Raw genomic sequence first — 14,253 nt, forward strand, 5'->3', positions numbered from 1 at the left:
ATTCGTTTGGATAGGACCACTAAAATACTTATCACGGTCAATAAAAACAAAATTTAAATTATCATAGGGCGGTACTAGATTCAAAATGCCTGGGTTACATTTTAATGTAAATTTAAACAAATGGGTAAGATAATTTGTTATGAAAAAATGTTAAAAGTTAAAAACAGTATCTCCTATATTGGAAAAAAGGAAACTGGCAACTGACCAATCGACAGGCTTACGGTAGTTAAGTCAATTTTACTTCCATTATTGACACACTCTTTCATTAGTTTACCTAATCCAACAAAATATTTTTAAGAGCTAAATGATTTATTCCTTGAGTTTGTGTGGAATGGAAAAGCAAAAATTAAGAGTACCATTTTAAAAAAAGATTTTCCAGAAGGTGGTATTAATATGATTGATGTTACAAGTTATATTTAATAGTTAAAATTTAAAATGGATATGAAATTGTATATTGAATGGTAGTAGTAAATGTTTCAAATTAATGTCTGTATTATTTGATGTAATAAAATGTTGAATTGTGGTAAGAATTTTTGTGAAATCTGTTGTCAAAAGATGTCAACATATTCTGGAAAGATGTAATAAATGCATTTATGTTATATATAGATAGGTTTTGCAAAGACAATGCTAATCATTTTATGCATATGCCATTATTTTATTACCACAGTTTTGTTAATGGAAACTATGTTTTTATTCATACCCTTTACACTTAGGGATTACGTTGTGTGAAAGATGTGTTTGATGCCAATGGAAATCTGTATAGCCTGATGGAAATTGAAGCAATACTTGATAAGATCAACTTCTTACACTATAATGGATTAATTTCTGCAATTAAGACCTAAAAATGCTTTTCTAATCTTGTGATCAATGTCTGTAACTTTGAAGAATTTAATAACCCATGTATGAACACTTTTACTAACCCAATTTTGACAAAAGAAAATGTCTTTGTTTACAAAATCTTTGTCGATAATAATGAAATTCCAACAAGTCCCCACAAATGGCTATTACAATATGAAAATGTCTATATTAGTTTGAAAAAATGTCTATCGTTGTGTATTTAAGTGTACAATAGATTCTTATATTCAATGGTTACAATTCTTCATAGAATATTACCAACAAATTCATCATTATATCAAATGAAGCTGGTTGAAAATGATATTTGCTCCTTTTGTGAATGCTGTGAAGAAACTATTTAACATCTATCAATCTAGGGATTGAAATAAAATACAGCCAGTATTGCAGGATATGTTATAAAAGTTTAATACTAATGACTCAAGTATCGTCATAAACATTATGTTTGTATTGTTAGTTTCTGGGAATAATAACATTAAATTTGATATACTTTTATTAGAATATAAGAAAATTATTTTTCTGTGTATAAGAAAAAAGAGTGTTCCAACAATAATTGGTTTCAGAAATAGCCTTCAGTTAGCATTGAACATTTATAAAAATACAAATATCTCAGATAAATTTAAAAGTAATTGGGCAATTGTAAGAAATTTGGTTCTGTAACTGCACTTTTCAAATGTTGTTTGAACAAAAGAATAAAACAACGTATGAAATGAACAATTATATCATTAACATGCATGTTTTGCAACATAGACTCAATTACGGGAATGTTTTCATTTAGCTTGCTTCCGAATACAAGCGTTCATTAAAAACGGCCTCTAATTGGATACTACATACATTCAGGGCGTCATATAAACATCAGATCTAGAAATACCAATACTAGTCCTGCTCGTCTTGGACAACATCACAGGTTATTAAGGGAGTATTGGTATTAGTTTACAAATATTGCGTGATCTACATGATCCATGTCTACTAAGTGACTTGTTCCACAAATCCTTAGATATAAATGTGCTTGACATTTCCAGCGGCTAGTATTACATGTGACAGGATTGGTGCCAATGGAAGCAAACATTGGCTTTTGATCTCTTGAAATAGCCAGATCTTCACTCATTACCTCTTCCACTATGGGCATGAATGCAGGGTTATGGTTATACTTGACTGTTTTAAGTGTCTTTGTGGTTTTTGCGATTTTTAGCAACGCATTAGTGATATACTGTGTGGTCCGCTTCAAGAAGCTGCGGAGCGTTACTAACGCGCTGATATGTAATCTGGCTGTGAGCGACATTCTCCTCGCTGGTTTTGTGATGCCACAACGCCTGCATGACATCACGCACGTGGAAGATTTTTTTGAAGGTAATATTTTTTATTGTAAAAACTTCTCCAATCAACACAAGTGTGTTCACGAAATTTGCATACCAATTGACTTTCTGAATACCTTAAAGTTTATGTTGCTTTATATACAAATGATTTGCGTTTTTAACTTTAAGTGTTTGGTTTAAACTGTTTTCCCGGTAATGCATCTGAAAACACTTATTTTATCAATGACTTTTCTCTATGATAATCGAAATTGCATAAAATGATAGTATAACAACTATTTTGGTTTTAGTAAGGTGCGAACACACGCCGGTATGGTCAAGAAAAAAATAAGAGTAACAACGCCTTAAACACTCGACCACAAGGACTTTCATAAATCCTGACAATATTTTGACATATTTACTATACATTGAATGATATCATCACATAATAATGTCAATCAACCAATCACACAATGCAACTTGTGGTCTTCAAAAACGATATTTGAGCAAATATAAGTATTTGCTAAAGGGTTCAAGCTTTAAGTATCTTAGTTTTAACACTCCTTATGATTTGCCACTCTTTTAAAGTGCATTTTAAAAAAAGCGAGTACCTATCTGTTATTTTTCACTAAGCAACTTGACAATTTTTCATTCGGAAATTCTTGCATCACATTTTGTTAGAAACAGGAACTTTATTTTTCTTTATGTATTTTTGGTGAAAATGTTAAGTATTTCTCTAAAAACTTCTCCAGTCTAATCCGACAGCTGCTCAGGACTGTTTGCTAAGCGCTATGCTCCGCCCACTGATCTACCTCGTTGGCTTATAGTGAGTCAGTGATCAAGTTTGGAATTTCGTTGGCATTTCCCACTTGTTTCTTTTTATGCCCCCCTTCGAAGAAGAGGGGAATATTGCTTTGCATAGGCATGTCGGTATGTCGGTCGGTCGGTCCGTCGGTAGACCAAAGCTTGTCCGAGTGATAACTCAACAATTCCTGGACATATGGTCATCAAACTTCACATGAAGATTGGGCCTGACCAGTAGATGACCCCTATTGATTTTGGGGGTCATCGGGTCAAAGGTCAAGGTCACAGTGACCTTTAATGGTAAAATAATTTTAAAGCTTGTCCGAGTGATAACTCAACAATGCCTGCACCCATGGCCCTCAAACTTGACATGGAGGTTGGGCCTGACCAGTAGATGACCCCTATTGTTTTGGGGTGTCATAAGGCCAAAGGTCAAGGTCACAGTGACCTTGAATGGTAAAAGGTCGTCCGAGTGATAACTTGACAATGCCTGCACCATGGCCCTCAAACTTGACTTGGAGGTTGGGCCTGACCAATGGCTGACCCCTATTGTTTTTGGGGCTCATCGGGTCAAAGGTCAAGTTCACAGTGACCTTGAATGGTAAAAGGTTGTCCGAGTGATTACTCAACAATGCCGGCACCCATGGCCCTCATAATTGAATTGGAGGTTGGGCCTGACCAGCAGATGACCTCTATTGTTTTTGGGGGTCATCGGGCCAAAGGTCAAGGTCACAGTGACCTTGAATTGTAAAAGGTTGTCCGAGTGATAATTCGACAATGCCTGCACCCATGGCCCTCATAATTGAATTGGAGGTTGGGCCTGACCAGTAGAAGACCCCTAATGTTTTTGGGGGTCATCGGGCCAAAGGTTAAGGTCACAGTCATCTTGAATGGTTAAAGGTTTTCCGTGTGATAACTTGACAATGCCTGCACCCATGGCCCTCAAACTTGACTTGGAGGTTGGGCCTGGCCAGAAGATGGTCCCTATTGATTTAAGGGGGCATTGGGCTAAAGGTCAAGGTCACAGTGACCTAGAATGGTAAAAGGTTATCCGAGTGATAACTCGACAATGCCTGCACCCATGGCCCTCAAACTTGACTTGGAGGTTGGGCCTGGCCAGAAGATGGTCCCTATTGATTTTAGGGGTCATTGGGCCAAAGGTGAAGGTCACAGTGACCTTGAATGATAAAAGGTTGTCCGAGTGATAACTCAACAATGCTTGCACCCATGGCCCTCAAACTTGACTTGGAGTTGCATCTGACTTGTAGATGACCCCTTATGATTTAAGGGGTCATTGGGTCAAAGGTCAAGGTCACAGTGACCTTGAACGAAAAAAACCTTGTCTGTGTGATAACTTGACAATGCCGGCACCCATGGCCCTCGAACTTGACATTTAGGTTTCTGGTGACCAGCTGATGACTCTGGATTTTGAGTTCATAGAGTCAAAGGTCATGGTCATAACACACTCTATCCTCACACTTTAATGGTCATAATCTTAAAACTGCCTTAACGGCAACAAATCAGCTGTCATTTCGGTCCATGCATATTTCATTAAATTGTCCATATAATCCTGACAACACGGCGCTCAGGGGGGGCATAATGTTTGACAAACATCTCTTGTTAATAAAGCATCTTGTGGACCCCGGGAATTTATCAGATATCAAATACTATCAATAAGACTCTATCATAGTTATATACTCACTTTTATTTGTTTTCTCTCTAATAATTTAACCTGGCACTGGGACTTTAAATGTTTGACTGGAAATAAAATTCCCAATAAAGGAGATAGGGCACAAAATTGGCCCATAAAATGAAACCTTTGAATATTGTAACGCCTATAAGACCATAGTTACAGTGGTTACATTGGTTTAATGTAAGGCGTGTATGCTGAAAATTGTGTTACAACCGGTTACATCGAAGATTTTCAAAGTTCAACTACAAAAAAATCGAGTTTTCAGGTCGACATATGATCAGAGTAACTGGATAACAGTTACATTAGTTACAATGAGTTACAGCACAGTTTTTGAAAAGTTTGAAAATGTGTTCTTTTTTCTATCTGAAATAGCGGGTTACGCGGTTACATTGGTTACAACTGGTTACATCGGTTACATCGAAAATTTTCATCAAAAATCGAGTTTTCAGGTCGCCATATGATTAGAGTTTTGCAGTTACATTAGTTACAATGAGTTACAGCACAGTTTTTGAAAAGTTTGAAAAAGTGTTGTTTTTTCTATCTGAAATAGCGGGTTACGCGGTAACATTGGTTACAACCGGTTACATCGGTTACATCGAAAATTTTCAAAGTTCAACATCAAAAATCGAGTTTTCAGGTCGACATATGATCAGCGTTATGCAGTTACATTAGTTGCAATGAGTTACAGCACAGTTTTTGAAAAGTTTGAAAAAGTGTTTTTTTCTATCTAAAATTGCGGGTTACGCGGTTACATTGGTTACAACTGGTTACATCGGTTACATCGAAAATTTTCATCAAAAATCGAGTTTTCAGGTCGACATATGATCAGCGCTATGCAGTTACATTAGTTACAATGAGTTACAGCACAGTTTTTGAAAAATTTGAAAAAGTGTTTTTTTCTATCTGAAATAGCGGGTTACGCGGTGACATTGGTTACAACTGGTTACTTCGGTTACATCGAAAATTTTCATCAAAAATCGAGTTTTCAGGTCGACATATGATCAGAGTTATCCAGTTACATTAGTCACAATGAGTTACAGCACATTTTTCGGAAAGTTTGAAAAAGTGTTTTTTTTTCTATCTGAAATAGCGGGTTACGCGGTTACATTGGTTACAACTGGTTACATCGGTTACATCGAAAATTTTCCCGAAAATGTTGTTTGTTCAAGGTAAACTAGTTTTGGGATGGAACGAACCGATGAAATCACCTCCGGAGGGGTTTTCGGTATAGTTTCGGTTTTCGTAAAACACACGTTGATTTGGTTTTCATTTCATTTGAAACTGTTACAACAAATACAAAGTACGTGAAACCGATATTAAACCAAAACTAGTTTATTACCAAGAGGTTTTCTTCCCTCAGGTTCACTCCGCTTTCAGTGGTATGTGCTCTGCGCCACAGAAACAGTAATGGTATTTGCGTTCATGTATTCTATAAACAATATTCAAAATTGCAGCTGAGTTTATCATAATATGAATAAATAGTTATGTTTATTATATACTGGTGACGGGAATGTTCTTTATAACAAAAGCTTTTTTCTAAAAACAATATTCATGAATTTTAACAAATAATCTTGGCAAAATGGAACTAAAAAGATTTTGTCAAGTACCACTTATTTACAGTCAAGAAAAAATGATGTCACTAAGTAGTAACCGATATAAAATGCTTCCCTGTGCTAGCTGTCCTACTGTCATTAGCAAATTACTCATTATCCTAAGTAATAGATAGATGACACGAATTAAAAATCTTTATCCTTAGTAATAGCTAATGACATGAATCAAAATCTTAATGATTAAGAATGGACGGAGTGAGCGTAGATATTTAAGATTCAGGTCATCTATCCAATCTCATTAGCCGATATATTGTCAACGCAAAATCTAACGCATGGAGTGTGTATCTAGCGGACATTTATACACCCGCGAACGTTGAACTTCTTAATGATTAAGCGAAGGACTTAATGATTGCTTGTCTGCAAGTTCGTTGGCTGTAAATGTAGGTTGTACTGAGTCTACGATGATAATACTAAAACATGTTTGCTCATGTTGTATATGTGTTGTTGTTTTTTCTTTTCTTTTTCCTGTCGATGTCACAGTTTTCGTGTTTAGTCATGGTTTTATCGGTAACAGGTTTTCATCCAAAGTTTTTTTTTGTTTTCTTCAGGTCTACAATAACAAAAGTAAATCCATTTCTAGTAGTTTAAAAATGGTGGCATATAACTGAGTTTATTACGTTAAACAGTTTGTATGTTACTTATTAAGTGGAATTCGCAAACTATAACTTGTTACCTGTTAGTGTTGTACTGCTAAAAAGGTAATAGGTGGCAGTTCTGGGCACTTTCAAGCCGGTTTAATGTCTTATGATATTTATCTTACCAAAAAAGTAACGCGAATATTAACTAGATAGCTAGATTATTATCGCGAAAATTAAGTGGTTAACACGAAACAATTCGCGAACGTTAACAGGCTATCTTACGGCAGTTATATGCGACCATAGAATATACATATTAAGCCATTTAATCATTAATTTAAATGATCGTGACATTTCATGTGTTACTTCTATGATGGGCACATAAAAGGATACAAGTGGCATAAGCAATAGATTTACGTTAGAACACGGACTGATTATTGAAAAGAGATGTAAACTGATAATTCTAATATACTTTAACTGTGCCCCCAAATTTTAATTTCTGAACCCACCCCACCCCCACCCCGGCACATACGCACACTCGCACGCGCGCAAGCACGCACACACGCACCGCACACAAGCACACAGGTAAGGATTGAGTTTTTTGCATCATGCAGACATATAATTAAAGGCTTAAATCTACATTCTATCTCCTAAAACTAGAATAGCTTCGCATGGGCATTTAAAAAAATATTTTTAGGCAGTCTGACAGTGATTGTCGACAACAGCCGTTCTCAAGCATGATCAACTTCCAACACTGTCAATTAGAACAACAAAAGCCGAACAATATGTGATTAAGAAAAAAATATAAGTATAATTATATATATATGTATATGTAATTAAAGTACGGGGTTTACTAAAGCAAGGTAACGTGACAGGATACCAGTTTTTCGTCTTTAGGCATATTCCAACACTGATAAATAAAACCAGTAGTAATTTACTTCAAATAACAAAGCTTTCACGAGACATATAATTATCAACATTTATTTGGATCTTCCGGTGCTGAATATAATATAATTGATGCTATTAGCGTCTACGCTCAAACAATTTTAGCGGCGTAACAATACCTGATTTCCCAGCGGTCTGAAACCTTGCCAGCTATGGAGAGGCAAGACATAGAAAACAAAGACGTAACCGTCTATGTTCTGGTATATACATGTATAACAAACAAGCTATAATTATATGCCTTTTGATGTCTTTTTTGTATTAACTTTGTAGGGATTCCTGTGATAATAAGGTTTTTATGGAAAAAAATGTAAATGAGCGTTTACTATAAAATGACCTCCTCACAGTTTTGCCGCGGTACTTGGCACTAAGTAGGAACACCAGTACGGACAAGACAAATTTTGATGCAAGAAATCAAAGATGAGGCTGAATAGGTTCAAATGTGAATAATATGTTCATCATAATTCATATAAGGGTAAACATAAGTCCAAACGTTCTAATAATTGATGGAGGGGTGTCATGGATTGATAGACCCAAGTAAAACATATTAAATCAAGAGAACGCCATGTTGTCAGAAACATGGTGAAGATTATGTAATAAAACCCATATCCCCCTATCTTCGAATGGCAGCCAATAAGTCAGTTCGATTAAATGTCTACAGAACAATTAAGGAGGTAAAAGGAAAATGTTCCACAAACGAAAGGGTCGATATCAAGGTGCGTTATCGCCTTCTTTGAGTTTCAAAATGTCTTCTGGGCATTGTGGTAAGCCCGAGACGTGTATCCTGTGTTTCTTATCGTTAAAACAGGTATGTGCGTAAATATGTAGTGTTGATCAAGCACAGTACTTTCCCTTGGCAAAAGGATATAACCAGTATATCTGACCAGCGACCAGTCTAAATAAAAAGGCAGCGAATAAGTTTGTTGTTTTTCTCTATAGCTGCTTGGCTAATATTTCTTTTTAAACATATTTAATACCGGTGTTTTAACTATTCACGGAAATTCAAACGGTTCATTTCCAACATAGATTAATGTTTCTCGTGCTTGAGTTAATGATACATGTCTCTCAGGTTTCAAACTGCCGTCAATGCACCATTGGTAATTGATTATAGGAGTAATTCAGAAAATTAGTGTTGCAACGTTTTCCTTATGAATGGCCATTAATTACTTAAAGTGACATTCTTATTCGAAATCAGTACATACGAATGCATAACAAACATCAATTTTGACTGATAAGCCTTAAACTACCAACTAAATAATGCATTTATGGAACATATTAAATACTGATAACAATATTGTGACCGTGTATATAATAGCAGAAAGCGCAAACATATTAAATGGTTGGCGTATGCTAAAAGATTTACTTTGATCTACTATACTCTTATAAGGTAGAAACACCGTGTTTTATGTTCATTTCTTTCAAATTAAACCCGGTATCCTTCATAAGTACCATTGTTTTCGACATCTATTCATCCTTGTTGGAGTATTAAAACAATTTCATTAATTGTATTAAGTCTTACTTGGGAGAATGAGTGCATCTTTAAGAGGCAATATGGAGTTTTAAATATTTTTAAGACCTAGCAGTTGAAATATTTCAGATTCCACTACTCAATAAGGATACATTGGAAACAAAGAAGATGACATGATTGTCCAGATTCGTTGGCGAAACCATTAATAGACTCTCAGCCTATTTTACCCATGCACAATCATATATTATCAAATAATAAGTTTAAAACAACCACAGTGTTTTGATGGGAATGAACTCCTGCTTTGGTGTCTGTACAAAATTTAGTGACATTTAACCTAAACCATCTAGCATGAAATAACTATGAATTATTGCAGCTGAACAAAGTCTCGCAACGCAACGTAAATTGTCTCTTTTAAAATACAACTATGGCAATCCAGATAATTTCATTAAGTCTGAATAATGCCTAGGCAATTATAATACAGATTATTGTAGGTATTTGATATTATTATTATAGAATATATGTATATGTTTTAAATAGTGCCTACCAATTTCGAAATATAACATGGCGATGCCATTTGTGGATCTCAAAATGATTGAAGTGAGTGATGCAGACTGTAAACTGTGCCGCTTATATACCCGACAGTCGTAAAGGATTTAAGGAATAAGGAACTATGACCAATATTCTAGTCTTCAGGAATTGATCAGCAAATGGCCGTGGTTTCATAGAGTCCATAAGCCTAAAAGGTGGTCGAGTTAATAACAAGTAATATCATGCAAAACATGGGGTTAAACATACACTTAACAAAGGACAATGACTGTTTTCATGCGACAAAGTAGCAATTATCAACATTGTAGCAATTTAAAGGGACTTGACACCGGATGGTTCCAAAATCGGCAAATTCATTATTTTCTCAAATCAAGCCTAGAATTGTCAATACGTGCTAGAACAAGGCCGATAATGCATCATTTTACATGATTAAAATAAAATTTTGTCGTTATTTCAGTTCACCCGCTTCAAAAAAGCGCTTAATGTTTTCCAAGGTTATAGTGTGTATAATTAGCATGTGGAAGTCACATGATTAATACAGACATATCACGACGATAGTTTTTAATTATCTGGGATTTACATGGTAGACAAACAATGTAAATTTCGGATTTGAAATGCACGCAAAAACTGCCACTGATACATGTGCAGTAATAAATATGATGCAACAGTTAGTAAACTTCAATGCGCCATTCACTATGATATCATTTTTATGGTGCCTAGTCCCTTTAATATTTAGAAAACATTGCTGATGCTCATAGTACCTTTGCCTTTAATTTACAACTTTTTCCTCTCATTTCAGGGGATGTTTTGTGCAAGATGGTCAACTTCACTCCTGTTTTAATTATTACCACATCCATCTACACGCTAGTGTGCGTATCTTTTGAGAGAAAAAGGGCGATTCAAGAGACACATAAGCAGCAGATGACGTTTGCCGCTCTGTACAAAATCGTCCCTTCCCTGTGGCTGTTCGGTCTCCTCATATCACTTCCTACACTTCTTGAGTACCGGGTGAACCACATCTTAGTTGACGAAGGGAACAGTACACGGATTGGGTTATCCTGTGACAGTTCACATATGGAGTTTAGTTATTCAATGACGAATGCGATATTTTTAGTCACGGTAGCTTACATTGTCCCTGTAATCATTATGTTTAAGAATTATATAGAAGTGGCAAATTTTGTATGGAAGAAAAGCAAACAGATTCAGGCAGCCACGAGAGCCGGAAAGGTGCACTACCAGCTGTTTCAGCACAGAATCAAAGTCGTGAAATTGTTGGTCGTCGTTGCAACGATATTTGCGTTGTCATGGCTACCATTCTTCATTACGCTTCTATACGCGGTAGGTTTATTGTTGGAACAGATGCACCCTTTGTGTGAAATGTGGATTCTCAAAAGCTTCATCTTGTGTTATAAAAAGAGTCTTAGTTTTCTTTAGTGAGCTGTTAAACATTATTTGAAGTAAAAATCGTTCATATAATCTTGAGTCAAACCCCGTGAGCTCGAACTCATAGCGACCGGCGAAAATACCTCGAGCCTCGGAATAATCGAGCCGAGCGAGATTATTAACCTTCATTATAAAGAAATCGGCCCTTAACATTTAGTTCGAGCCAACGAGGAATTCGAGCCAAGCGAGTTCGAGCCAACAGAGTTCGACTGTATCTTACTTCATCAATAACGATGCTTCAAGAGAATGAAATCCGCTTCATGCATATTTTCGATTTGTTTATCAAAACATTGCTGATAATTAATTTCCACTACCATTTCTGAACTCGTTCAGCACGGTTTGTTAGCCTCATTGATTTACCTCATTGTTACAGAAAATCACGAACAACGACTCGAGCGCAGACGCAAGCGGTTTCCTCAACCTGTTTCTGCTCGCCATGGCGACGTTCAGCACGGCATACAACGTCATCCTTTATATTGTGTACAACCCGAGCTTCAACAAGGCGATCAAACAGGTCAGATACACGATCGAGATTTGTTTGTATTTCCATCAATACATGCAAGGGAACAGTTAGAGGGGTGAAAGCGAAAAGGTTCTATCTGCTTCTTTATTTAATGTCACTTAGAACCTTTTCACTTTCGCCCGTCGATGTTGGTTTGTCCTAGAACATTGACGTGGTGTGAACAATCTGCACAATATTGTATTTTGTTTTTGCTTCAGATTATACAGCTGTATTATATCTATATGCCATTTAGTTTGGATAATATTGTTACATACGTCACGGTAATTGAATACATTCATTGCTTTGAAATTGTTCAATAAGAAAATATCTAAGACTTCACTTAAGTTTGTCGATATTTCAATAATAATATAAATGCGCTTGAAATGTTTAGTCGAAACACAATCGATATAATCCCGTCTAGTCTTGCCAACGCAGGAGGTCAGTATTGGTGCGGCGAAAACAGCAACTGAAAACGTATCCGTCTCCTTTCCCCTCTCCCATTGCGTGATAACGAGTTATTGCACGTGTATTCCAGGTGTTCCATATCCGATCAGGGGTGAGCCCAGAATTAAACAACATGGCTACGGTACAGGGAACAAGATCTGAACCCATGCCAGAAAACTCTCGTGTGGATGAGGGTCAAGGAAAGGGCGTACATATAGCTCACAAAAACTCCGGCGAGGATTGTTAAGCGTTGACATTTATGTACAAATTTTCGATAGCAGACATTGCCGTTTGTTGATCGAATATGCGATCATGTGAAAAGTTAATATGTCTTCAAAATGTATACATAGCTTGTATATACATTGGCGTGTTTTGTTCTTGTTTATATAAGATAATATAAGCTTGCACGTACTTAAATTGGATTTGCATACGGAAAAAGGAATATTTAGTAACATGTTACTGTTTTGATAGAAATATATTGATTATCTAGAAAACTACACGTTTTATAATAGTGATCAACACTAACGTAAACAAATCGGTTATAACGATATAAGATACACTATATATTCAGTTGTAAGTAGGTAGCATGGAAACAATTAATTGAAATAATGCATAGAATCCAATGGATTACTTGGACCACATCTGACGAAAAACCTCAGAAAACTGATCAGGTGAGGTAAGGCTCTCAAACGATTAACTAGTACTTGATATTGTTGTTGATGTCCGCTTTAATTTGGATGTTTGACACGCTGAGATTGTTTACTTAGACTATACAAATTATGCTCTATATTTCTATAAAAAACAATGTAAGAATACATATAAAACAACAATAAAAGCAAAACAATCTGTACCTACCTATCTCAATTTTACTTAAACTTTGAAATGGACAGTTTCTTTCTGTAAAGCATAGTAAATATCCCAAACTTCCAAGAGAAAGCCTTAAACAGGTAAACTATTCAAAGAGAAATCTGAACTCTGTAGACTTTTTGTCCATTCTAATCGCATTGGTGTTCTATGTTTTCCATTGCTTACCATAGTTTGTGATATCATCGAGACACATAACCAAATAACTGCTCTATGTCTTTCAGGCTCTGAGGCACACCACAATAACTGCTCTAAGTCATTCTGGCTCTGAGGCACACATCAATAACTGCTCTAAGTCATTCTGGCTCTGAGACACATAACAATAACTGTTCTAAGTCATTCTGGCTCTGAGGCACACCACAATAACTGCTCTAAGTCATGCTGGCTCTGAGGCACACCACAATAACTGCTCTAAGTCATGCTGGCTCTGTGGCACACCACAATAACTGCTCTAAGTCATTTTGGCTCTGAGGCACACCACAATAACTTTTCTAAGTCATGCTGGCTCTGAGGCACACCACAATAACTGCTCAAAGTCATGCTGGCTCTGAGGCACACCCCAAAACTGCTCAAAGTCATGCTGGCTCTGAGGCACACCACAATAACTGCTTTAAGTCATTTTGGCTCTGAGGCACACCGCAAAAACTGTTCTAAGTCATGCTGGCTCTGAGGCACACCAAAAGAACTGCTCTTAGTCATGCTGGCTCTGAGGCACACCACAATTACTGCCGCTGGTCATGCTGGCTCTGTGGCACACCAGAATAACTACCCTTAGTATTGCTGGCTCTGAGGCACACCACAATAACTACTAAGTCATTCTGGCTCTGTGGCACACATCAATAACTGCTCAAAGACATGCTGGCTCTGAGGCACACCACAATAACTGCTCAAAGTCATGCTGGCTCTGAGGCACACCACAATAACTGCCGTTGGTCATGCTGGCTCTGCGGCACACCACAATAACTATTCTAAGTCATGCTGGCTCTGAGGCACACCACAATAACTGCTCTAAGTCATGCTGGCTCTGAGGCACACCACATTAACTGCTCTAAGTCATGCTAGCTCTGCGGCACACCACAAAACTGCTCTAAGTCATGCTGGCTCTGCGGCACACAACAAAACTGCTCTAAGTCATGCTGGCTCTGAGGCACACCACAATAACTGCTCTAAGTCATGCTGGCTCTCCGGCACACCACAATAACTGCTCAAAGTCATGCT

The 14,253-nt window shown here is 36.8% G+C and overlaps 1 protein-coding gene across 1 annotated transcript; it reads left to right on the forward strand.

Annotated features, from left to right (window-relative positions):
* Positions 1-1,979: 1,979 nt before the first annotated feature.
* Positions 1,980-12,418, forward strand: LOC128244424 (neuromedin-K receptor-like). Its single transcript, XM_052962432.1, has 4 exons — positions 1,980-2,202; positions 10,582-11,120; positions 11,599-11,739; positions 12,263-12,418. Exons 1-4 carry the CDS (start codon positions 1,980-1,982, stop codon positions 12,416-12,418), a joined length of 1,059 nt encoding a protein of 352 aa, XP_052818392.1.
* The last annotated feature ends 1,835 nt before the right edge of the window (positions 12,419-14,253 follow it).

The sequence above is a fragment of the Mya arenaria genome, chromosome 8 (assembly GCF_026914265.1).
Source record: "Mya arenaria isolate MELC-2E11 chromosome 8, ASM2691426v1".
NCBI lineage: Eukaryota > Metazoa > Mollusca > Bivalvia > Myida > Myidae > Mya > Mya arenaria.

Excerpts from the sequence above, each read along its gene's own strand:
- LOC128244424 (XM_052962432.1), top strand. The coding sequence starts at position 1,980 with ATGAATGCAGGGTTATGGTTATACTTGACTGTTTTAAGTGTCTTTGTG. Across the intron at positions 2,203-10,581 it reads CGTGGAAGATTTTTTTGAAG|GGGATGTTTTGTGCAAGATG; the intron begins GTAATATTTTTT and ends CTCTCATTTCAG. Across the intron at positions 11,121-11,598 it reads TCATTACGCTTCTATACGCG|AAAATCACGAACAACGACTC; the intron begins GTAGGTTTATTG and ends TCATTGTTACAG.